This window comes from Perna viridis, chromosome 1 (genome assembly GCF_037379345.1).
Source record: "Perna viridis isolate PV_CMFRI_1.1 ecotype Kerala chromosome 1, ASM3737934v1, whole genome shotgun sequence".
Taxonomy (NCBI): Eukaryota; Metazoa; Mollusca; class Bivalvia; order Mytilida; family Mytilidae; genus Perna; species Perna viridis.
This window is the reverse complement of record NC_142445.1, coordinates 21,364,468-21,391,532: the sequence shown is the minus strand read 5'-3', so window position 1 is coordinate 21,391,532 and position 27,065 is coordinate 21,364,468. Positions and strand designations below refer to the sequence as shown.

The 27,065-nt window shown below is 31.8% G+C and overlaps 2 protein-coding genes across 27 annotated transcripts in view; both read right to left on the bottom strand.

Annotated features, from left to right (window-relative positions):
- LOC148627754 (uncharacterized) overlaps positions 1-13,085 on the bottom strand; it is a 29,173-nt gene extending 16,088 nt beyond the window's left edge. For 13 of the 25 annotated variants that reach the window (XR_015921444.1, XR_015921486.1, XM_088578039.1 and 10 more), the window contains exons 1-7: positions 12,933-13,085; positions 9,565-10,394; positions 6,085-6,141; positions 3,717-3,803; positions 2,792-2,836; positions 1,227-1,314; positions 458-691 (exon numbers count right to left, since the gene is read on the bottom strand). Coding sequence is in view for 23 of the 25 variants with exons in the window: in XM_088578039.1 (XP_088434165.1) it covers positions 458-691; positions 1,227-1,314; positions 2,792-2,836; positions 3,717-3,803; positions 6,085-6,141; positions 9,565-10,348 (1,295 nt within the window). In the remaining 2 variants the exon portion in view is untranslated. Of the gene's footprint in view, positions 1-457; positions 692-1,226; positions 1,315-2,791; positions 2,837-3,716; positions 3,804-4,850; positions 4,869-6,084; positions 6,142-9,187; positions 9,206-9,564; positions 10,395-12,932 lie in introns of all 25 variants that reach the window. The other 12 variants (XM_088577990.1, XM_088578074.1, XM_088578094.1 and 9 more) reach the window with 12 other exon arrangements.
- Positions 13,086-15,652: 2,567 nt separating this feature from the next.
- Positions 15,653-27,065, bottom strand: part of LOC148627753 (uncharacterized) — a 32,057-nt gene continuing 20,644 nt past the window's right edge. The window contains exons 9-10 of one of the 2 annotated variants that reach the window (XM_088577951.1): positions 20,461-25,286; positions 15,653-19,940 (exon numbers count right to left, since the gene is read on the bottom strand). In XM_088577951.1, coding sequence (XP_088434077.1) covers positions 18,260-19,940; positions 20,461-25,286 — 6,507 coding nt within the window. In that variant the 3' untranslated portion in view covers positions 15,653-18,259. The remainder of the gene's footprint in view (positions 19,941-20,460; positions 25,287-27,065) is intronic. The other variant, XM_088577960.1, reaches the window with a different exon arrangement.

The following is a 27,065-nucleotide window of genomic DNA, read 5'->3' as shown; positions in this document are numbered from 1 at the left end:
TTCACAAAATCCAAATGTGAAATTGGAAATTTCGAGATCAAAAGACCATGACGGGGAGAGATCCATCAAATGGATATAGAATAGTGCTACAATGAAGCCAATGCAGCTGCATACCAAATATAACTAACATAGCACAAGTGGACCATACAACTAACCTAGCACAAGTGGACCATATAACTTACCTAGCAAAAGTGGACCATATGAAACTGACTTGATCAGAAAATTAATAAAAATCAAAACTTTAATGTGGACGCCAACACTGGAAAAGTAATATTAATACTTTAGTATTACCTTTCACAACATTTGTGGCAGGCAGGACAAAAATTGTAAACTTGAATTGTCTCCCACTTAGGACAGTCACTGGCCCCCTCTTCAGAATTTCTGGATTTGATACTGTGTATAGTGTATATTAGTGATCTGAGTCACAGGTTTTAATAAATAAGTGTAAAAAGGATACTATATAAAACTAGTGCCATCGTGGGTGGAAGCTTGCATGAGTTGCTTCCCTTCATTTCTGTCATCATTCATAGAGGGAATTTTTATTTTGCCTAACTTGCCAAAGACAGGACTCTCTGTCTTGACTGGGGACTTCCTGTACTTCAACAGCACTTCCTTTTTGTGATCTCCATAGTAACGGACAACAACAGGTTTGTCTTTCCCATTATCAATGTCATCTTGCTGCTGTTTTTTCCTACAATAACAGAAAAAAAAATAAACGCTTTACACAGTTCAACTTGATATGACTGCAAAGCCAAACCCTGAACAGATAGGACAATTATGGTTTCTGACATTATGAAAATGCTTGTTTCTGACTCCTATTATTTTTTAAGTTAAAACCCCAAAAATCAATCCCAGCTTTCTTTTTGTGGTATGATTGGTTCATTTATACTCAACTTATTGTACAGGATAAAAAAAACTATCAACAGATAAAGCAGCCAACAGCATTATACCATTATTTGACCACAGATTGTTGTTTTAGTCTTATGGAAATTGCTTTTAATACTGTTGAATGGTATTTTTGTCAAAATTGATTAACAGCCACTTGTTGATAAATTGAAATTATAATAATTTGTTGAAAATACAATTTATTTGTCTTATAACCATCATATTGAAACAAATAATTGTATTTTAGCCTTGAAAGCAGTTGTACAGTTTTTTGATATAGTATTCATTTACAATGATCCTGTTTTTTTGGTTTCAAAGCAACTTTAATCAAAAGTCCTTACACTATTTTAATGAGTTCCTTGAAAGCTTCATATTCTTCGACCATTTTTTTCTGGTCAATTTCGTCCACATTACTATCCATTATAACACCTACAACAGAAAATGGTAAAACAATAAAATAAACAAATAAATACTGCAAACCCAAGTCACATTTTGTGGATAGATAGTTATATGCTTAGAGAAAGGTTTTCCATTTTTTAAAATAACTTATTCTAGAAATAATTAGAGCACCAAAAGAGGAAAACAAAGATGAAAATTCACCATACAAATAGTACCCTTTAAAAGGAGAAAAAAATGCAAATTTTTTAAAATGTCAAAGGCTATTTGTTCTATACATTTATTTTTTTGTATGAGAAAAAGAAAAATGAATAGGCTAAAATTTGTTCATATGAATTCATGCTTGTAGAATCTAAAGTTTCAATTACAATAAGTCTCTTCCACATCATTTACTATTTGTCAGCTTTTCATTTCTATTCAATACCGAATTCTAGATAAGCATAGAATACTAACATATTGACATACACCAAAACTGTGCCCCAAGTTTCAAGTTGAGGTAGAATTGCTAGTTAACTTTTAATTTACGCCTTACATGTAATAACTTAAGATTGTTTTTCTTCCCATTCTCTAAGTTAAACTAAATCTGGTTTTAAGATTTCAGAGACTTAAGAGTGGAATGAAAAGTTGTGACATTGAAAATCTTGTAACCAGCTTTATATATGCAATTTTATTTTGACCATGGGAGGAGTGTCTTCAATTTTTACTGTATGCTTAATCAAAAGAGGAATTCAAAGGAGTGAAACCCACAAAAGTCAGTGGATCATAAACTTGTTGTAATATGCACAACACCATATCAGGTCCTCACTACCTACCATGTTTCATGATGTTCAGTGAAATAGTTTCTGAGGAGTTGCACTTACAAAAGTGTGATGGACAGACAGACACACAGACAGACAGACAGATGGACAAACTGACAGGCTGACAGAACAAAACAATATCTCCCCATCAAAGTTGAGGGAGACATAAATATTATCTTGGTCTCTTGCATGATTATTATCTTAGTTCCTTTTAATTCCCATAGTTTTATTAAGCTTTTAAAGGGTTAATTGTGTGTACAGAAGATAAATTATAGAAGTCTGCTTGAAAATTTATGATAACTTATCACCAAAATAAAGATAATGAAAAGAAAAAGAACCCTTTTGGGAAGTCATACCTTAAACTTGAACTAATGTCAAAAGGCACTTTTTAATCTTCTACTTTATGCAGATATTTAAGTCTTTTCCTTACTTTCGTGGCCAATTTGATAAAAAACCTACACATGTCAGAAGCATTTTTCACCACTAACATTAGCTTACAAAGCATTTTAATAAGTCCTCCTTGGTGAGTTAAGCCATTCATGAGTTATGGTCCACTTCCACTTAAACAAATTGGAAAGTGGGGGTATCTATTTCTACCAGATATACTTTTTTGGTTTGATTTTTTTGTGCTTTTATTTTGAGCTTTTGTTACTCTTGTAAAAACTGATGAATTACTTTTAAAAAACTACTTTTAAAAGAAAATATATACAAACCTTTCTTGTCTTTCAGTGAGAAGCTGATGGTAACAAGTGCTGTAGCTGTAATACATTAAAATATAATACATCACCTTATCAAACAACTAAGTAACCAGAAAAAAAAGCATGAGTGATGCCCACACAGTCCATTTTGTAGCAGTGACAGATCCAGAAATAGGTATACAGTTAAGAACTGGCCCACCTACAGTTTTTAGTTCAGTGTACAGAGGATTACCAGGGTATCGATACACATAAAAAAATTGGATTTCCTCTGTTTTCAGACATTTCTAGTAATAGGTTTACATAAGGGGAATGTCGGTCATAGATTTCCAGGATCTGTCCCTAGAAAAATGGAGTTCTTATTGAAAAATGTGCATACTCACTATAAAAGTGCATTGAATTGTTAGTATAAAGATTCACTACCACATAACTCATTTCAACTCACACTGAGCAACATTTTAAGCAGCATACTTCAAAACACTATGAAAAGACTTGTAGGGAGACACTTAAAATACAATATATACATAATATGTGCAGATCCATCTATTCAAGAAAGCTTAGTCAGTGAAGGGAAAAAAACAAACATGAAATTTAATAGTATAATATAAATACATAGAAGATTTTAAGTTGAAAAAAAGCATTGAAAAAATTACAAATATAAGACAAAACATATTTTCAGAAACAGAAAAAGAATTTAAAAGATTATTTTTGGAATGGGATACCTAAAGGAAAGATCAAATCTAGACTATCTTATGTAAAGGGTGAACTGGGATACTTATAGAGTGTTAGTTATTAGTATTATTTTATCTAGTAGGTTGGTTAGGGATTATAAACAAGTTGACATGTTATATTACCTGCTTCAAACAAGCTGATTAACTCTGATTAAATCACATATAATGACATGAAAATTGTGAATCATAATTAAAACATTTTGACAACTCACATCGTGGGTCAGATGGCGTTTCTGCAATATTGGAAAAAGCATCATCATGCATTCCTTTTCTGATATTTGGCGAGCGTAATCCAGCGACTGCAAAGTGTAAGGTTGAAATAAAAATCTATGGTTAATAATAAGCAATGAAATGTTCAAATTCTTGCCATGTGAGTATGAGGAATCCTAGTTTCGTGGACTGTAACATTCCGTGATTTGGTCCTTCATTACTTTCAAAGTGTGTGACTACACAAAATAACTGAAATAAACTAATACAATGTTCTGATTTTTTCTGGTTAAAACTCATATTAAAGTATTGCAAAATAAAGTTCTTTCTTCTAATAGAGATAATGTGAGAGTAAATTTTAAAAAAATGTTTGGTCCATGTAAAATATATAATTTCAGACGATCAAATTCTCCAATGAACCATTGGAGCTTTCTTCTATTTTTTAAATAAAAACATCAAGTAAAGACATACATGGACCATAGAAATTTACTTTCAAACATACAAGTACCTGTAATTGTCATTTAAAAGCATTACAGAACACACTCGAGTAAAATGAAAGTAATGAATGACCTTAAACAGCAGATTAATCTTGCTAAAACTTCAAATAGAAATTGTGCCAAACTTTTAAGTAGCCAAAAAACATTAAAAGCTAATAAAAAGCTAATTGCAGCAAATACACCTCAAATACAACACAGCGATGAATATTATGATAATCCACGAAAATAAAATCCATTTCAAATATATATAAGAAGTAAATCTATATTTAAAGATCTACACAATTCTAAACATGCAATTTATTATGCTATAAATAATATACTTCTATGATTATTCTGAATGCAGTCAATCTATAGTTTGTAAAATCTATAGAAATCAAGCTTAATTCTTGAGGTCTAAGGAGGGGGAATTTGATACATGTAAAAGCTTCAGAAATCATACAGTACTTTAAAAGAACCTATATTATTTTACAGACTAATCTTTTTTAATTGTTAAAATGTACTCATAAAGCTCATTTTTGTGAAACATTTTTTTTTGTGCAGCAATGATAACAATGTACAAAAATATATTGCATCAGTGATTCTGTTTGTTAAATTCACTTCATAACAAAAATTAGTATCTTTGACATTCATTATAATTTTTACCTTTCAAAGCTTGAGCATCTGTATGAAGTGCAAGAGTTTAAGGAATTTAAATAAAATTCATCTATGTCAGACCAAAGGGACAACTTTCTTTTTAGTTTATACGGAAAAATAATTAGTTACAGGTACACAAATGTACAATAGCTCATGATAACATATAATCATACCTAAAACAAAATATGATATGATAGCCATCTTTAAAAGCAGTTTTTATATATGAAAAAAAAAACATTTAAAATTGACAATTACAAATGTGATCTCAATAACCCGTTATTAAATGTAGCATAACCTTAAGGTATGAAATAAAGGTACAGAAAACATGACAATAAAAGTATTCATACAGTCTTCAAAATAGCACATCTTCTACAAGTCAGAAATTAGACTTGAAAATTCAGGCCATCTTGTTGTTTTGAAAGTTTTGTAGTTAATATTGTGGTTTACTATTCATTGTTTATAGGATCGATTATTTGGTACGAAATGTAGAAAAAAAATCAGATCAGTACAAAATCATTACCGGTAAATTAGATCATTTTATTGTGAATCTCTTCACACAGAATGAAAATTACTTATCAAAATTAGAATTTACAATTGACCCATATGAGGTATACCAGTAATATGTGTACATTTATATCATATGAGTATTTCAATTTATACATGCATGTTCTATATAAAGACCTAACATACATATACATAGCTTGAAAAATCAAATGAAGTTGCATCAAGAATTATTTGTTAAGGAACTCAACTTTTTTTTCAGTATCTGATGTACTGGCATGCCTTAGTAATCCTTCATGAAAGAATCTTGACATTTTAATCATCAATGTACTGAACTTGTGTATGAAAATTCATTATGATAAAACCCTTACTTCAAAGAAAAAAAGCAAAAATTTCAACCCAAACCTGAGAACTGAATAAAAGATGGACACACATATGTTTTCATTCACTTCTAATAATTCTAACACCATAGTGTATTTTAGCCTACACCAAAGTGAACCAAAATTCAGAACAAATCCAGGTGCCAAAGACTTCCCACTATTTCAAAATCTGAGGTCAAACAATTGTGCAGTTTACTAACATTTTTAAAAATATATATATATACTCTAAAATGAAAATATGATGATCCAATATCAGTATAAAGCAGAAAGTGTCATTTTTTGTGTTTAGTGCAAGACACAAACTGACAAGACATGCACCATGCAGATTTTCTTATGTCCATTGCTTCTATAAGAAATGTTACCCTTTCTACTTTTTCTAGACACTTGATTGCATCTAGATGCTTGATTGATTGAAAGTCCTGTGTAAAAGAAAAGAAACTTCTTTAAAATATTAGGTTTTAGTGCTGCAAAATCTAAAAAATTAGTTTAGTCTTAAGTCCAGGAATGTTCTAAGTAATGAACAAGGTCTTCCTTAGATTTGATTCGAGAATTTAGCATAAAAAAATAATTGGCCAGAAAAATATTAGTTGGTGGTTGCAAGGCCAACATTCCCTTTTTAAAGAATGCAACTTTTCTTAACTTAACAGGAAATAAATGTCTTTATAGGTTTGTCTTTAAATAGTTTTCATTTTATTTCATTTTAAAGGTTAACATTGATGAAAACCAAACAATCCAACTAATGTTCTACTGCAAAATGATATCAATTACTAACAGAATAAAAAGTTACCATAGGCTGGTATAAAATTAAAATGATTTGGCAACAAAAATGAAAAAAAATCCAGGGGAGATAATTGTGCCTGAATATAGTAATTGTTTAAACTGTTATGATTATCAAGGTGCTTGCTATGTTTTAAAGCATATCACATACTGAAATGACGTCAACCATACCACATGAAAATCAATTTAGCATTATATTTAACCAGACGAGCATTCAATTTAATCAAATATGAATGATCTCAAATCGTTATTTGATTCACGACAAAGTGCAAAAGCTTATGGCGCACGCCATCAAACATAGGTAGTAATTTGTTGACACGATACTTATTGATTTATTGTTTGGACTGATCCAACACATCAAATTAAAACCTTATCTATGTAACAAACAGGACTATAGAACAAGTTGGGATTTATTACTTAATTTTTGACAGCCATAGACTTATATGAGTAGCTACTAGAGTATAACATTAGAGGTCCAAGCACGAAATATATATGCTACCAATACTTTAGTCATCATATACTTTCAGAAATGAAATTCATAACTTTTTTTATTAAATTAAAATGAACGTGTTATTAAAAATTAAATTTTAAGTTTCAAATTTCAACACGTATGAGTACCTTCATACAAGTTTGGTATTAAATCATTTTATTCTTCCAGTTTAGCATACATATGATGAACATTGTTTTGTCAGGGTATTTATAAGTGAAAAAATTACAAAGCAATTTACAATACTTTATTCACCATGAAAACAGTTCCAGATATTAAATGTTTGAGCAGAATAAGGTAATTGTGTTTAAACATAATAAGTGTTAACTTTAATAATAAGAGAACCTGAACTGCAAAGCATTACAGGATTATATATACTTAAAACATTAAAAAAGATTTATTCTAATCTAAAAATGTCCCAGATACAATTGCATTTTACATTTAAAAGTAATTATATTACTTCATTTGACATGCCTTTTAAGAATACATTCAGTATTAAATCTCTTAGCTCTTGCTATAGGCTAGAAAAAATCAGACCTATGATTAAATATATTATTCTAGGAGTTCAAATTGCAGTTATAATTTTTTTTGCTTAACTGCCCTAATTTTAACAACCATTTAAGTGTGTCCTGATTATAAGTGACTTCTCTCCCGAAAACAAAGAATGACTGGAATAGAAATCTAATTTAGTATCTCATTTCATAAAGAAAACATATAAGTCAGAAAGAAATATTTAAGTTGATGGAGTAAGCATCACACAAAAATACACAAAAGTTCATACAGAAGTCTCTTGCCTATTTTTTATTTTTTTATTCCTTTTTTTTTTTAGAGTCTGCAACAGCCTGATTTAGTGTTAAAAATAGGGTATGAGAATGGCACACAGTAATGTTATATTAGAGTATACTTTAATCACAAAACTATTTACAAGATTTATTTTTTGTTTTCTCTACACCTAAAATCATTATCAACAACACAAAGTACATGCCATGGAAAAGAATAAAAACACATCCTAAAAACTTAAAACACAAGTAAAATATAAGACCTTATGTGAAAACATTGACAACAATTTGTTTTTTAGCGGAGGGATGCAATGGCATCCTCTTCCTCCACCCCTGGGTAAGGGCCTTTGTAGATGTACAATACACATGTACCTGCCTTTCTCTAATCTCAGTAATCCTATTTTTTGTTCATAATGCATGTACTACCGGTACCTATTTAAAAGTTTGCTTTATTCATATGGTAACAGCATATTTTTGTTTGTCTAAATAGTTTTATTATTGATTTCTGTTCTATTTAATTCTTAACAATTCTTTACTCTAAGTAGAAAAGGATATCTGAAGTGGGTTGGTCAACAAATTCATTCAGATATAGCAATGATTTACTTTATGATAATGTCTTATCGGAACAAGCAATCCAACCCGTAATTCTTACAAGTTTTTGAGTGTTTACATTTCAAATGACTTTCCATTTGTGACTAGGAAATACTGTGTTTGATCTTGACAACTAAAAAGTTTGCATTTCTTATGGTTTAGAAGATTATAGATTTTACTATTTGCCAAGCGACAGTAAGGGTTCTTTTTGTGAAAAGTTTATTGATTATTTTACATGTTTGACAGAAATAATTAAAGACGATTTACTAATTTAGATCACAAATAAAAATTCCCATGTGAAAGACTGACTGTTTAAATAGCTCCACATTGTTCTATTAGAGTTAAAGAAAAACCTTCATATGCCATACTCAGGCATGCATATTATAAAAAAACCTTAATGTACAGCCTATAACTGCTTTATACGTACAGAAGTACAAAATTACATAGCTCACACAAAGAAAGACAAAAGTAAAAAGTACAAGAATGAGCAGCCTTGAATTGCAACATCTTCTAATGATATTACAGGGAATAAGCTTTAAAATTTCACCCAGGCACCCAGATTGGCAACATTTTATGTCCTGTGAATAAAAAGGCCCGGCCATATTATCAGTATCAGAAGCGAAGGGGCTACTGTAAAGCTTATTCCAGTAATCTTTGGGTAAGAGGACACAATACCAGGGTATGACGTAGTTTTTTTATCCTTACCGAGAATGATAAATTAACAGTATGAGCAATGCTAGCTGACTGATTCAAAATCAACATTAATGTACAGTTGTATATAACAAAAAAATCTAAGCTGAGCAAATAAAATCACTTCAGCTGGATACTTACTCTTAGACAAAAACAAAGCTTTGAACGAATAGTAAATTCTCAATGATTTTAATGAAACTATTTAACTATCAATTCAATGTATGCTTTTCATTGTCTCCAATTAATTTCTTCTGCTTAATAAATATGTGTTTACGACACAAGGTACTTTAAGCATAAATAAGTAATCTATGCATAGATTACTACTTGTCTACTCAAGTAACAGAATCTTAGATAAACTACAGGTAATGTTGGGGCATACTAATAGCATTAAGAAAGTACTATATGCAAAAGAGTGTTTTCAGCTAAAAAAAAAAGGACTTAGTAATTGCTCTATTTAATTAATTTAATTAATTATAAAATGAGTTCACTGAAAAATAAAGCAATCTGATTATGCTTACTTGATCCACGATGATCTTTTGACATTTTTCCTCGTACATCCAGTCTGCTCCGTGACGTGGACATGGTTGACATTCGACTATCACTTCTTCTTGGAACGGACAACTTGCCCTCTTGTTTTCCATCTTCCTCTACAATGTCAGGGACTCCTAAACGACTGGATGATTTCTTAGGTTTCTTGGGTGGACCAGAGTTTTTATCCAACACTGATGTCCTACCTCCTGTTATATCATCATCTTCATCATCACTGTTATTTTCTCTTAACGAATTGTAATACTGTTCCCTAATCTCTACAGTTTGCCATTCTCTTGGAACATATATTACATCATTTGTTAGTTCTCTCCATGTTGACATCAACTGGTATTCTAAGCTCTTTGGCACGTGATTTGAAATGTTATCATATGAATATAAATACCTGGCAAGTTGTTGGAGGATGGTATAAGAGTTGCTCTTAGAATCCTCAAAAAGATATTTTTGAGAATCTTCATCATTAGATAAGGCACTATCTAGACGATTTTTAATATTTGTTAACGTTTGATTAATATTAGGCAACAAACTTTTCTTCCCTAACCCATCCCCATAAAGGTCCTGTTCTTGAAGCTTTTGTTGAGCCTCCCTGTTCTTGCTTGCTAAATAAGCTGCTACTTTAGGATTAGGATGAGCAAAACGTAGACTTTCTGGAAGTTCCTCCGGTGCTTTACGACATCTTTTGGGTACTTTTCTTCTTACCTGTTGTTGGAAGAAATATATTTCCTTTTCATTGTAAAGCACATCACTTCCTGCCATTCTCAAAACCCATGGGTTGCCTAACTAACCCTCATCCATTGTCAATCTACAAACAATAAATTTCATTGTAAATATATAACACAATAAAACATGACTACAGTAAAGTCTTAAAATATTATAGTTACTTTCCTTATCTTCAAACTTCATATTGTTAAATAGAATTAATGCAATGAATTTAAAATCTGACAGTTTGATCCTTTATTTATGATCTTCCAACATTTTATTACAGACATATTAGATAAGGAGTATTCAAAAATGAAAGATACTTTCATAGTTTAAATGGCAAAAGTTAATATGGATTTCATAGCAGATGAATATTATGTTGACAGGTACTTTTGCAAGATCAATAAAGTGATAGGACTTGATAACAAGGATACCTACAATTCAAATTTTCAAATAAAGTGCAAGTTTAACCAGGCTTATATGTATTAGGGTACTATACAAAAATATATTACTGTCATTAATTCAGCAAATACACCTGCTCCTTTTCATGCACTGAAAAGAATGGTTGTTTGAAAAATTTTAAAAATGATGGAAAATGATTTAGGTTTAAGTTAGATAACTCATGCAAGGAATAGTTTGATTGAATTGAGGGATGGGACAGTTTTATTGGCCAAGTACAAGACAAACATTATGCATTTTTCAGACTGTCTCTATCTGTAACAGCTTTTTCTATTGACCATGATGAACATGCCTAATAAAAAGAATTTCCAAATCCTATAAACACAGTACAGTTTTCATGCACTAAAATAAATCAAAAACTTCAAACATTGCAGTGGTGATGTCATTGTCACGAATCCCTACTAATACTGTGTATTTTTTCTTTAAAAATCAAATATGCATTTTTTAAAACCAAAGAATACCAGAACAACACTGATAGGTTAACATAATCACAAAGGACATTTCATTTTTACACATTTATGTGAATATTATGAAAACCTGATGTGAACCTTAACTTAATTTTACTACATGTTGAAATTATAATGTTTCAACAACAAAAAATTAACTACATTTGTAGGCACAACAATGAACATCTGTCCTCAAAGCACACAAAAAATTTTCCCTGTAAACAAAATCCACAAAAAAGCTTAAATAGAGATCGGGTACATAATGTCATAGTACAAAAAGTTATACACATCATATAATAAAACATAAGTCTACTACTTTCATGTTTTCTAAAAAGCTCATGACTTAGATTTCTATTTAATTGACAAATTTTGAATTAGTTATGATTTTTTTTTTAATTGGAGTGCTTTAGCATCAGTGTATTATAAAATATGGAAGCTGGTTGACATGTTATATTGTTCAGTAAATTAATAACAAGTTTCAGTATATCTCGAAAAACAGTATTATTTATGACATAGATTCCATGGTTTTGGTTCAATCCACATTGTACATGTCATAACGTTAAACTTGTAAATATGGTTTGCACTGTTCAGAGTAAATTCACATACATGTAGCTTAAACTCATAGTCTATGTGATGTTTCCTTTTAAAAGAAAATTTAGACAGTATCATTTATTTTTTCAGGTGGACAAATAGAGGAAATGAAGAAAAACAAAATGATTCAATTGCTAGTTTAGATATATGTCTATAAGCAACGCTTGAATTTCGTTAAAGACCTGGCTTTGGGGTTTTTTTTTACTTTTGGTCAACATCATTTTTATTTATGTACAAAATTTTGTTTTCAGTCAAAGGTTTAATTAGTGTAGTGCTTGTTATACAGATTATATTAACAGATAAAAAAAAATACAACTGAAGTAGTTGATAGCCAAGACATAAAAAACTTATCTATTATTTATAAAAGCTGTTTTAAAGCATAGATCTAGGTCTTCAGAACTGATCATTTTTTTCATTCATTTCTCAACAAAATTTCAGACACTTTGAAATGCCAATCTCTAGAATTTAAGAAGTGTACTTCAAACATTCAAAAATGTTAGACAGAAAAATTGAAAAGGCTGGATTAAAAATAGTATCTTCTTTCTGCTTAAATGATCAAACAATATCAATTTTCTTTAATTCCTGTTTGACAAATCAGATATAGGCTGAACCATTCTTGGTATCATTAAGCCTTACAGACCCAAATATTACTAACTTTCTCGTCATATTCCTCAAATAAATTTAGTTTCGACTTTCTTCGTCTCTGGAATTTCTTGAAAACATATATAATGGCTAATTTTAAGCTGGAAAAAGAAACTAATTAGTTCCTAGGATGGTTTTGATTGAACAAGACCACATATCTCGAAATTTGACAACCAAATCATGACAAACTAAGACTGGTTATGTTGCCTGTAAGTGTAAATGTTTCAGAATCAGAAATAACGTGAATTCAGTTGATTTTTGACATGCATGAATCGCCGTCTGTCTGATTTTAATAAATAAAACGATGAACAGTACGCTGCTATTATAATGGATATGCCAGCCAAGAATGGCATGGCCAATTTAACGGTTGCTCTCAATAAAAAGACAATCGGCTTGTGTAGTTTATTTCATCGTCTCAATAAAAACTATATCGGAAATTAAAACTTAAAAAAATATGACATAATGTCATACAGTTAAACGAAGAAATCGTAATTTAATCTTACCAGATCGAGTACCTGTTCGTTTTCGCCGCCATCTTGATTGACACCGTAACCAAGCAACTCGAAACACGACGGGATGGATATGATGCGATTACGGATTTCGTTGTCCTGATTGTTGCAAAGTAAAATAATGCTTTAGATTCAATCACACACATTTCATTGTCTCATAAATTTTGTAAATGGATTTTATCGATTTCCTAATAATATTGAACTAACAGCTAAATTTCTGCTCCATTTTTTTCTTATACTTAAAAAATACATTTCTATCATATATGCCTAGATCTATAGTCTTTTTTTTCTGTCGATTCAAGTGTGTTATAAATGTCGCAGTAGAAACGTTTTGATAGAAAAGATTTTAAAAATGTGAATGCACACGGTCAAGTTTCAAAGGCCCCGATCATGTAGCAATTCATATATAGTAAAGCAAATTTACCGGTCACAGATTTCTCAAAGTTCAGCCGCGGCGTTTGCTGCACACAGGGGTTTGCTCCCACTATCAAATATGCAACCCCAACTAGTATATAACCTATAAACAAGTTGGGCTGCATATTTAATAGTGGAAACAAACCCCTGTGATCTACACATTTAAAAAAGCTCAAGAAAAATAGAGACAATATTTTTAGTTTTGCTGTTCTGCAACAACACGCCGGGATTTAGGATTTACTTAAAATGTGAGTTAAATTTACATTTTTTTCATTTTCTATTAATGCATTTATGCATGTCTAGAACACCTAGTTTCAAATACTTGCTCGGTTCAGATTTAACTGATTTATAACTGATCGTATCTAAAAGAAAGAACGTTGTTAAGACAGATTCTTTAGTCCAAACTTCAGCTATGTGGATAAAGTGTCTTGTCTATAAACAATCCTAGATTCGGGGATTTATACATCGCATTTACCTCAAAGCAGTGAACTTAAGATAAAGAACACTGCAGACACCATGAAGTCAAGCAGCCTCATATCTTGACATCCTTTTAGAGATCGATGGAGGGGAAAACTCATAGCCAGACAATACGACAATGGCGCTGATTTTTCATTGGCAACATCCATTCACCCTTCAGCCCCTGCGTATGAAATTTTCATATCATAACTAATTCATTATGCAAGAGCTTGCCAAAACTTCGCGGATTTTGACCATTGATCGGGCTTCTGATGCTGGGTTATATTGTTACAAGATTAAAGTCACCACCACCACTACAACTATAGCTATAGTCGTCATCATGAACTCAATGATCGTCATGGTGTATCCATCTGCACAATTAGAATCGACCAATGTGTCAGTTATTCTTTCCTCTTTCCTCCACCCGGACATGACATTTTATATGAGCAACTCGATGGGTGTTTCTAGAGAAGCAGGTAACGCTCACCATATCGGTGCACCTGGTCATGCTCCAAGGTTTCAGTGGAGTCGGGGTTGCTCATTTATTTAGGTTTCTTTGTACGTGTTATATTGGTTATTTCATGTTCTTTGTTGTGTGTGTCTATTATCACTGAATTATATTCGTTTTATTACCGTTTCGAATCCGGTTTTCCACAAGATTTCCCGTTGATAGTTCTGGTTCCGAAACAAGGGTTAGTGTAAAGTTTTTCTGTCTGTTGGTTTTATTTCAGATACATTTATTCATTATGCACCGGTGCAGTCCACAGGTTTTACATGCACTCTCGGGTTTGCATCAGGGAGTCAGTGTGGTTTACTACATGCAAGAATAATACGTTAATTTCTGTAAAAATCAATGACGTTCGATATTGCAGAGCTCAGTTCGGCTAATATATATATATATATCCTGAAAATCCAAAAAGGGGGCCCGCTGACTGGCCTAACAGTTTGGGTGCTCCAGTGATTTCCAGTTTTTGTATAGTGGAATCAACCGAACTTGATAAACCCCATTGTTTCAAATAGTTAAGTATTTCGCAAGTTAATAGTTCTGTACTAAACAATTCAATGGGATCACCAGTCTTGTTCAATGTTAAGTGAAAATATTCAATATCAGAAGCAAACCCCTATGACGATAAGAATCATGCAGCTGTCGGAAAGTTTACCTGAATGTAAGAGAGATTGAGACATTTAATGCATCCTTTTTTTCATGCGATTTCCTGCCTGTTTCCATATAATTGTATATAAGTAGCACGGAGACAATTTTTCCTACAAGTACATTTCTGAACTATAAAAAATGACATATAGTGTATGTTAATCACACGAGTTTCCAAACTTGTGGGATATTTTAAATTGGAACATCATGTTTTACATTATATTTTTTTAACACATTTTAGCATATGCATTTTCTGCTTTGTGTTGCTTTGCTATGATGATTTCAATTGGTGTGCTTCTGTTTGTATGAACTGCTGTCTGTTCAATAGTTTTTACTTGCACAGACAATAGTATGAGGGTAAGTCCATTCCCTAAAAGTTTCCTAAAAATCCAGTAAATAGTTTAGGAGTTAAGGATAATTAAGTGTGGCATACCAGTGGTAGTTCCAGAAATTTGATATTTAATTTTTCAATTCATATATATATAATCAATGGGGCTCTTAAACCCGAATGGCAGGGAGGCTGGATCCATCTATGCAGACAAATAAGACAGTACCACAGGCGGACAGACATTCTGATCATTACATACTGCCCACTAAGTCACAGTATATCAAGTGGAGGGTAAATACATTTGTAATTAAAGACCATTGTCCATACCTACTATCTGAACCATCCTACCACTATAACTAACACCAGTAACATGGCATAAAATTTAATAACAATGTTGCATTGGCATGACCAAATGGACTGATGTAAAATGACAAAATTGTCTCAATAAGGCCCAACAAATACACAACAATCTATACATTATTTACACTTTCAACATTTACCTTACAAAATTCTAGATTTGCATTTTCATTTTTCAGGCTTCTAAAAGAGGAAGTGTAATCAGAAATGATACATTACTGGAAAAATGTTCAAGCTTATTAACTGCACACTAAAAGAAAGTGCATCATATGAGAAATAAATTCTTTAAAGTTTGAAATCACATGATTTAGTGTATCCTTTCATTCAACTACAGGTACATGTATTCATAAATGTAGTGCACAAATGTTACCTAACAGGACACCAGTACCGTTCAGCTAGGCAACTTTAATAATTTCTTTATGTTTTTTTTTTTCACAAATTATTTTTAAGAAATGAATCAGTGTCTTTTATAGGGAAGCTGTTTTAAAATTAAAACTAAGTAACTGTAAATACATGTACCATTCAATAAAATACATGTACTACTAGTACAACTCCTAAAGAAGTTTTTTTCTTGATCACAATAAGAAAACGTTTTTAGCCTTTAAAACATTTTGACTCTTATTATTTTCAACACAAAAGGCAAAGAAACAATTTATTGCTTGGGTATCATTAGGGATAACATAAGTGAAATATAGCCTTAACAATTTAGTCTTGTTACTTATAAAATCAGACATCAATAAATTTGATAAAGATAACAATAGACAATAGGTCAGGATATTTACTATTTACGGAAACATTTTCTAGGTCTTGTTCGATAGCTAAAATCATAACTGAATAAAATAAAATAAAACGAACAAAAAAAAACCAGGACCTTCTCATTAGCAGGGTCCACTACAGGTAAGTTGAGAAAATCTCCTTCAGCACCACTTTTTTAGCACCATCATTTATCATTTTACAAAGAAAGGACATGAGTAAAAAAAACAACAAGTTATACTTTTTGTTACAGAAAATCCAGAAATTTCCTTGATGAAAATGGTTCAAAGTACAATTACAATAATTATCACTAAATTGTTGTGACCAACTATTTGAAACTTTTCTTTCAATTTTGGTTAATAATATACAAAAACACCCCATCACCCATCCTACTCCCCAAAAAACAAACAAAAAGCAGTGAATTATGAACAGTTTTCCTGTGGTGAACCCTGCAATGTTTTGACAGAGATTCATTAGATATCACAAAATTTGAATGAAAAAAAAAAAAAAAATAATAATAATAATTTGTTTTGGCCCTTAAAAGTATACAAACACTATAAAAAGAGCAAAATTAATACAATATACACAATCATACAAGTAACAACCATCCTATAAACCATTAAAAAGACAATTTATACAGCACTGCTGCTTATGGCACAAATTATTTCATAGTGTACATATCAAATAAAAAACAAAAGATAATTTTAAGCTTTTGAGTTTCACAGGCCATGTAAGTTCACCAAGAGGTTTAAATGAAATAAAGATGCAACTCGTCACAGATATTTCTGCATACCAAATTTAAGAAGTGAAAAAGAGCTTAACTCCAAAATGGTAAAATGAAATATACATTATAATAGAACTTGGCCTAGATTAAAACGGTCCACAACATCCTTTTAATACTGGAACTATTAATCAAATATCATCAGGAAACCACATGTCAGGCTAATGTAGGAAAGGACAGACACAATGATCACATCCCCAAAGCTTAAATTAGGAAGCTATGGTATAAAGATTTGTATGGCTAAAAATGACTCTCAAATTCAAAATGATGTAACATACATGTACATACAGAAATAAAATGATAAATCACTAACTTTTGCCTTCAGTATGGATGAATGTTTAAAAGATTGTGTAAATTTCCAAACAAAGAAGATAGCAATTCAACTATGAGTTTGATAATCAAGAGACCCTGCATCACGTCTGAATAAAAAAATTGACAATAGCAGTATTTTTTTTTAACTTGAGTGAATAATAATTCCATTTTAAAAACTTCAATATGCCTTCTGTTCAGTTGGAGAAAATTGTACCATAACAATAAGCATGCTATTTATTTTGACAATTTACCATTACTATTACATTTTGTGAAATATGAATGAAAATATAGTTTGAAAAAAGCTGCTGTAAAAATATTGCTAAGATCTAAAATTAAATGCCTTTTTAAGACTCTTTTTTCCAAACACACATTTAAGTTCTCAGGCAGTTTTATTGTAATTCATACAAAATTCAGTTTGATAGATGAAAAAAAACCAAAATTAATGTAGTAACAATTAGAAAAAGTTGACAGTAATTCAAAATGACATGGTAAGATGAAAACAAAAAAAAAATAAAATAAAAAATCTGCTTCACAGTAAATTAAAGAATGAGTATATCCTAAAAACACATATTTAATGGAAACCACAGATTCTGCAACTTAATTCATTAAAAGATCATTCAAAATTGGCTCTACCTGAAAGTTTTCTAAATATACTACATTTATAAAGGTAATAATTACACACATCAGTGTAAATTTAAAAATAGCTCATGCACAAAGAAAATACAGAAATAAACTGAAGATAATCAGAGTTAAAATTCAATACTAATAAACTAAGATGGTTTTGCTTTCTTTTCCTTGAGTTCATTTTCACCAGATGTTGATCTTTTTGGTGATGATTTCCTGGCTTTCCATCGACTGTGTTTCTCACCATCCTTAAAGCTTTCATTCCCTTTTCCACTATCATGGTCATCACATGGAGTATTAGACAAGTTTTTACAAGGACTTGCTAGGTTTGTTGAGGACACTGAACCTTGACCTATTTGCCAAACTTTGCCTCCATGATACATATGTCTGACACGATGTTGATCTCTAGGTGGTAACTTACGCTGTGATAACACTGATGTTTTGCTATCTGAATTTGATAAATCTTTCACTGTACAGTCATGCAACAATGGCTTGTTTTTACCTGAACTCTCTTGGGAGTTAAGAACATTTAATTCAGATATAGGAATTAACTTCTTACTCTCCATTGTCTTTTTTACTACAAATTGTTTAGAACTAATTTGTTTCGACTGTGAATATGGAAGATTATACTTTGCTATTCGATTCCTTAAAGAACTTCCAGATAAAAATCCTTTTGATGTTGGTTTTGTTCTACACTGAGTATTGTCCAAACTTGACGAAACTGATTTCGCCACCTTTTCACTGGTTTCTGAGGCAAGTTCCTTTCTAGCACCAGAATTTGAAGGTCCAACTTTTGCATTTTTCTTTTCATGTTCATATTTTGTTTTTTTATTAATATGCTGAGATTCACTCAAACCCTTATCATTTTCCTCATTGGACTTGGATATAAATTCCTTAAAGTGTTTTTCAAAATCAACATGTTGACCAATTTTGACTGTTCCTTCTACTGAATTTTCACCTGATGATAAACAGTTTGTAAAAGCAGAAGCAGCACTTTTTAACAGTTCATTTTCTGTTTGAGAGTCTGTTTTCTCACTATTTTTGTGACTTTTAGAACCTGAATCTTCTAAAGTTATGTCGACCATATCATGACTGGATTTCTTACTACTATCTTTACTTGGAGGTATTTCATTTTTGCATTTTGTATCAGCATCTTCTTCATCAAGGTCCCATTTAAATGGTGACTTTTGACGTGACAACACTTTTTCATTCAGTTCTTTGCTATCCTTCTGGGAGTCATCTGTGGTCTCCTCTGAGCCTAAATACGACATGAAGCAGTTTTGAAATGCTGTGTCACTACCTTTTGATTTAGTATTACCTGTACCTTTATCAACCCCAGCAACACGTGTTGTCTTTTGCATATCATCCATGGATGTTTCGAGATCTTTCTTGTCAAAAAAAGTCCTTGATTCCTTTTGAACCACCTTGTCTCCAGTGCAGAAAACAGTCACATCCTGATTTTTGACATTTTGAGCATCACCATTATCAGAATATTTGTCATTGGAATGTGAATTATTGAAAAAAGACTTCTCCTCCCCACGATCTGTGGTATTACAAGGCCTGTGTGCTTTAAACACTGTGTTCTTGCCTGGTAACTTTTTTTCATCTGCCTTTTTAGATGAAGTGAGTGACTTTTTTGGTTCTGATGTTTCCTTTTCTTTTACTCCAGCTCCTTTTTTGTCATCTGCACATTTTTTGTCAAAGCTATTAACTAGTGTTTTGGAGTCATGCTTTAAAGATCTTTTAAAGTTATTTTTGGATGTTTCTGCTTTTTTTTCCTTTAAAGTGTTCATTGCAATTTGCTGTTTACCAATTTTCTTCTTCAAACTGTGGAAAAGTAAATAAAAACTTGTTATTGGTTAAAGCATTATCTTAATTCATTATATATATATATATTCGTGATAAATATTATAAGCTATATTTACATGTGACATTTGGTTAAGAATGTGATCATACAATTGTAACTTATGCATCTTTAATAAAGAGGATCATTTCTTTTGTAAGTACAAGTCACATTAGGATTTTTTTTATTCTGCAAATTTAAGTTCCATAACATACAATAACAATAACAAAGTCTATGATACATTGTTATTTTCAGTGCTCTCCCCATAATTTTTAAATAGCAGAGTGCTTACTGGCATATCACAGCTCTTATGAACTTCCTCCGAAATTATAGCACAGGGCCCATAGTGCATTCTAACAAAAATTAATTACTGATAGCACTGTTTTAAGAAATCATAGTGCTGCAAAGAGCAGCGCTATAAAGGCCTGGGAAGAAGACTGATTTTCTCACACTTCAATTATGTACATGGACATTTCTTATTAAATTAACTACAATTTACTGTACCTGCCCTGAGTTTTAATGCCAGCTTTTTGTTTCTTGGACTTCGACTTACTGCCACATTTTTTAGTTGATGTCTGGTGGTTCATATTGACATGAGCAAGAAAACTATCTAAAAATGAAGAGTTCATACTATTTGAGGTAGTGCGTTTTGAGGAATTCATTGAGGTGTCCTCCTTTCCATTCCTTATTCCAGTTTCACTAGTCAAATCAATAATTTCTACTTTCTTGTTACCAGATGAATTTTTCCTAAAGTCCTTTATTTCAACAACATCCATCACATTAACCATATGACTAGCCAACTTAACTGCTTCTTTAGTATCTCTTTCTTGTTTTAATTCTTTTGATTTGCGTAAATGTCGCTTCTTTTGGTGAAGAATAGCTTTGGACTTTAGTTTGCTGGATTTTCCCTGCTTGAGACTCTTCATTGTACTTGAATATGGTTTCTTTGAGATTCCAACAAATTTCTTGAAACTTTCAAGAAATGGATTTTGAGACTCTTTCCCTCCATCTACTGTTTTTTGTTTGTTTTCTACTGGTTTCTCCAGGTCATTTTTCTTTGAATTAATTTTACATTGATTTGACACTGTTTTACAGTCACCTTTTGTCCTAGCATTCAAAGTTGATCTATTTCTAGGCTTCAGGTCAATTAAATCTTTATTCTCCTGTAGGAGTAAGTAATCAGGACCTCTCCGATGTTTATCATCCTTTAATTTATTTGACTTCAAATCTTTGGAGTTCTTACTACAGCTGCTGGAACTGACATGCATGACTGAATAGCCATCCTGCTCATCTTCTTTTGGTTGTGAAATGCTATTTTGTCTTCTAGATTGCCTTTCAAGAAGCTCTTTGTTCTCTTCTAATAGTTTAAGATCTGAGCCCCTACGTCGTTTATTCAGTAGTTTTGTTTGTTTGTCTGCACTGTCTGCATCCTTACAATCAGATCCTGATGAATTGTTTGGCTTTGTCTTCTTGTTTTGAAATACTCCTTTATCAGCAGTGGATTCCATGCTATGCTCTCTTTTTCTGGTATTGTGATTGTGATGAACTTCAGACTCAATCTTAATGTCTTTTGAGGCTTTGCTTGAATTTGATTCATGACTAACGTGCCTAACCCTATGATGTCGATTATAAGCATCAAGTTCAGATATGTCACTTTTAGAGTCTTCAAATGTCGAGGCTTTACTTGCAGTACTCTCTCCACTATGATGCCTTTTCCTCCTACTACGCCTACATGTAGTACTATTGAACTCTTGAGCTCCTTCCTCAGACTGATCATGATTATCAATATTGTTTAGCCTTCCTTTTCTACCTCTATTTGAAATAACATTTGGTCTTTCACCTCGTACTGTCTCATCAGTTCTTTCCTCCTTAAATTCTACCTTTTCCTTGTTATCTTTGCCTTGAGAATTTGTAGTCCCTTTGTTTTGACTTTCCTCAGATTTAAATGTCACACCGTCATTGTTAACACCACCCCTTTTGGATCTAGTCACCTTTGAGATAGATTGATCACGATCTACTTTATCACCAACAATTCGATCAGTTTTATCTTTGTCACCAATACCACTACTTGATACTTTTATTCCTGGCAGTTCATAGTCTTTATAGACTGAAAATCCATCAGTTTTCTTTCTTGCACTTCTACGAACACAGTTATTTTTGGCATCAGTTTTAGAGCTGAAATTGTCTTTACTGTTTTCATATATATCTGATTTAAAGTTTTTCTCTAGAACTGTGTTATCAGAGCAAACTGTTGATTCAGACTTGCTTACAGTATTCTTATTTGTATTCATCTCATCAGAGAGCCTCATTTTACCAACCTTCCTTTCAGCCATTGACAAAACTTTCAATAAAACTACTGAAGAAATATCACTTGGACGATCTACTACAATATTGACAAGGTGACTAGCTGCATGTTCAAATATTTTCTCTAGGGAATTACAGAAAAATGTACAATGCAAACAATTTATTCTGATTCCTACTCTTTTGTACAACTTAATTTTATGGCGGCTGTCAAAATGTTCCATCATTGATCTAGGTTTAGTGTATGGTCCTCTACAAACTTTAATTGGACATCTGTAAACATTTCTTCCATCCTTATTATAAATAAAAGAATTCATCAAGTCTGTATTGTTCTTGTTGGTGAAATTCACTGCCTGAAGAGTCTTAACTCTCTCAATGGTAACATTTCTTTTCGCTTTGCTATTCATTTTACTTTGGCATGAATCTTGCAAACTTTTTTCATCATCATGCCACTTAGGATTTGCTTTTATATTTTTCCTTACATCAGTTAACTTCTTGTTTAATGACTTTCTCAATTTTGGTGAAAGGCTTTTACCTGATTTGAACTTTCTCTTTAAATTCATTTTCTTTGCCTGTTTTTCTACAAACTCTGAAACCTCAAATTCACCAAAATATTGTTTCGCCTTAATGACTCGTTTGCCCATTTTCTTAATATTTTTAGAAATAATCCTTGCAGACTGTTTCTGTTTTAACACTCTTGGTTTGGAATCACCACTTTTTATAGATGAAGTTTCACTAGCATCTATAGTAGCAGTTGAGGCCTCTGTTGAAAAGCTTTTAATACTATCATTATCAATGTCTTTTTCCTTTTCATCTTCTAATGTATCATTTTCTTGTTTATCACAGGAAGTTTCATCCAATTCTTGGTTTACTTCATTTTTCTCTGAAACTTTTTCACATTGATTTTGTTCAACCATATCTTCCAAAAAAACTTCTTGCACCTCTCTGCTCTTTTCAAGATCTTTTGCTTCCTTATTTCCTTGTGTGCTTTCAAATTTATATTCACTTGTAATTCCTTCCTTCAAGTTATTGATACTATCAGCTCTGTTCTTTTCTGTAACTTCATGTACCTCTTTGGTTTTTTCAACATCTATCTCTTTGCTTTTATCTTGCAATGTTTTAGATTTGGAATAAACATCAACTTTGACCTTGTCTCTTTCTAGTGCTCTTTTAGATTCCAATTTTACATCTATGTCTTCATTTTTATCTTGTGTGCTTTGAGGTTCAGATTTTGAACCTGCATCTTCCCTTCTGTCCTGTGTTTTTTGCAATTCAGCTTCATCAACGTCAACTTCATTGTTTTTGATTACTGTTCTTTTAGATTCATTTTCATTATCATAGACAGTTCCTTCTTTTGAGCTATTGCTTCTATCATTTTTTCCTTTTTCTATTTTCTCTAGCTGTTTCACTGTAAGACATTTCTCTTTTACATGCTCTAAAGCTGTTACTTGATAGTTCATTATTTCCCCACACATCTTGCAACGGAAGAACGTATTAATGCTATAACCTTGGGATCTCTTTCCTGTTATACCAGTACAGTTGTCACAATGCAACTTTGCAGCAAACTCAGTTTCACATGACACTTTACAAGAGTTGCATGTGTATACAGTGCGATAATCTAATTCTTTGAACTGCATGACAGTTTTTCTGATATCAGGTCTACATGGATGAATGACATGCTGCTGTAGTGCTTTGATGGTGTCAAAGGTTCTTAAGCAAATTTTACATTTTGGAGGGCCCTCTTTTTCCTTAACTTTTTCTTTAACTTTGACTGGAAATATTACTTTCGGCTCTTCATGTTGCTCTTTCTGTTCCAAATTCATTACTATTGGGCTCTTCCTATTGCTCACTACGTCAACTTTACTATCTTTGTTTTTCCATTCTCCATATGTTAATAGATGAGTTTCTGTCTGAGGTTTCCTCTTACTAATTTTCAATGCAGGTAAAGTCATCCTATAATTTGAACTTTTCCCATCATATTGTAGCTGACGGATATCAAACCCACCAGGAAAACCCTTTTGCATGGCATTCAATGATTTCTCCTGATATTCTCTGTCTGATATTACAGAGTGAGTATCAAAATCATTGGAGTTATTGTCAATATTGGCAATGTTGATATCTGAATTAGATCGTCTTAATTTTCTTTCCTCATTTGACAGAGATCTTTCTAGTACTTGATATTCACTAGGAGTCCAATCATCAGGGAGGCTCCTTGTTTGCAGCTTATTGACAGAGCAGCTTTCTGGAAGTTTGTTAAGATCATCAGCAAAAATACTAAAACCTGGCACTGATGACTCTCTCATGCCATTTTTCCTCCCTTCCACAGTTTTTTCTAAATCATCAAAACCGAAACTTTTTCTGACTGTAAACTGATCTTCTACACTAGCATGAGCTTCTGTCCCTTTTTTGGTAGCTGACAGGCTCAACATTTCTTCCATTAGCATTTTATAGTTAGCAACTAAGTCATTTTTGGGAGGTGTGCTTAACTTGTTTTCTGAGGCATCACTGGGTAAACAACTACTTTTCACAGTTTCCAAGTTGTCTCCAGAAGCATTCTGGTCTTCTTCATTGTTCCTCTTCTCTTCATCTTCCTCATTTACATGAGTTTCACAAATTGATTTGCCAATATCAGCTCTTGTACCTATTATCACCTCATCCACCACACTAGATTTTAAAGATTCTTCATTTACTATGTCATTACTACATTTTTGTATTTTAGAATCATTGTCCATATGATCTGACAAGATAGTTTTACCCTCATTTGAACTGTTGTTAGTATATACTAGATTTCCATCATCAGTTCCAAAATTATCTGGTTTTTCAGGGTCAGAAAGTTTATTTTCTGAATCCTCATTTATCTCAGTATGTACATATAATGTGGCATGTTTATCATTCACTTCTGGTTCAGTTACTGTGTCACTTGGTGTCTCTATCTCATCCTCACTTGCAAGATTCCCTGAAACATTGTTCTTGCCCCTCCCTGCCACTGGGATGGAATCACTGTTATAACTGTTATCAATTCCAGTTTCCTGAAAAAGAGACAAAAATATGTTAAATCTTATTCACAGACAATTCGAGCTGTTAGTAACCTTAAATGATACACCTTAAGTAACTTTTGAAACTATAAGTAACCTTACACTCACCTTTAAAATTAATAAAGAGTTGAATTTCAAAAAAACGGTTCATGTATATCTACAACTTTGGTGTTTTCATTGCATAACTTTTCCCTTAATGAATACACGGTTCCCTTCTCTTGCGTACAAGTCCTCCAATACCACTGTATAGAGTTAAATCGTAGCTGCCAATCTACGAAGGACCGTAAAAAGGTCATGACCCTTATTCTAAAATTTAAATAAGGGACATATTGGATTCATAAAAACCATTTTGGTTACAAAAACACCATTTTTTACCAATAAGTTATCACATAGCTTTGGTTATACAATGTGGTTACCATTATTGCAATTTTTAAAATGTGAGTCATCATACATTATTCAAGTAACCAAGAAGGACATCCGAGCAATACAGGTGACAAACCCAAGGATCAGGGTCACAAGGCAACTACAGTTTAATGAAACTTTCACATAATACTTAATAAATATTTAAGATGTGCACCTCATGTTTTATATTTTAATCTGAATGTCTTCTGGGATATTAATAAAGGATACCATCAATTTAGAAAAGAATGAATATTTTTAGACTGTATGTCATATGCTTGTTGACTCTCTAGAACTTCTTTTGATAAAATTTGTAACATAGGTTGTTCAAGGCTCTCAATTTTCAAGGTCATTGGATAAAAGGTGCACGTTATCAAATGGAGGAACAGAGGTATCAATTTGGGGAGTATTGCTAGCACTTTTTCTATTTTTTTGTTAGTTTTGTATTGAGCCTAACAATAGTCAAGTTTTAACTTATTTCAGTTTCCTTTACTTATACATGCACCCATACTAACATAACCTGACCTTAAACCTTCATTAATCCTGACTACATAAAAGTTTAGATATCATTATAATGGAGAAACATCTGTTGAAGATTAGAAGTAATTCATTACTTCTAACAAAAATCCTTTTTCCTTTTTCCTTATTTCAACATTCAAATATTTTTCAAATGCTTATTACAAACAGTATGATATAAACAGCGTGTTATCTATTGGTTACTCTTTTTAAGTAAATGTACAATTATACCTACACAAGTTCTACAATAAAATAGCTTATAGATAAATGTATTGTAAAACAATAATTTTTTAGTGTTGCAAGCTAAAATTCTTAATTTTCTTGTAAAATAAAGACCTCTTTGGAAATAGATTATTTATCTAAGGGAAGTAATTTGAAAAACATTTGCTAACAAATCATCTTGGTTGGCTATATAGACAATTCTTGATAAATTACACATACAAAAGGGAAGTGCATTAGTATTTACCCTGCTATAGTGTTATAAAACCACACTTTCAAGAAAAATGTGTCTTCATGAGCAAATCAAATATAAATAAAATGACCAAATAAAACATTTCCCCAAGCACTAGGTTGAACCCTAAACAGTTGGGGCAAAAACCATTTTCCAAAGTTTCATGAAAATTAGTGCAACCATTGCCGAGTAAGTCTAAAAACTCTCAAATTCACTCTTAATTTTGAACTAAGTTTATAACTAAATCATAAAATCAAATTTTAAAAATTGAAAGGGGGCTTAGGCCAATTAAAATATATTGATGGATTTTCATCCCGGCCTGCCCATCAAAAATACTACCGCCCCCTTTTTTTTTTATTTTTTTAAATTTAAGATTTCCTGATTTTTTACATGACCACATTAGCTGC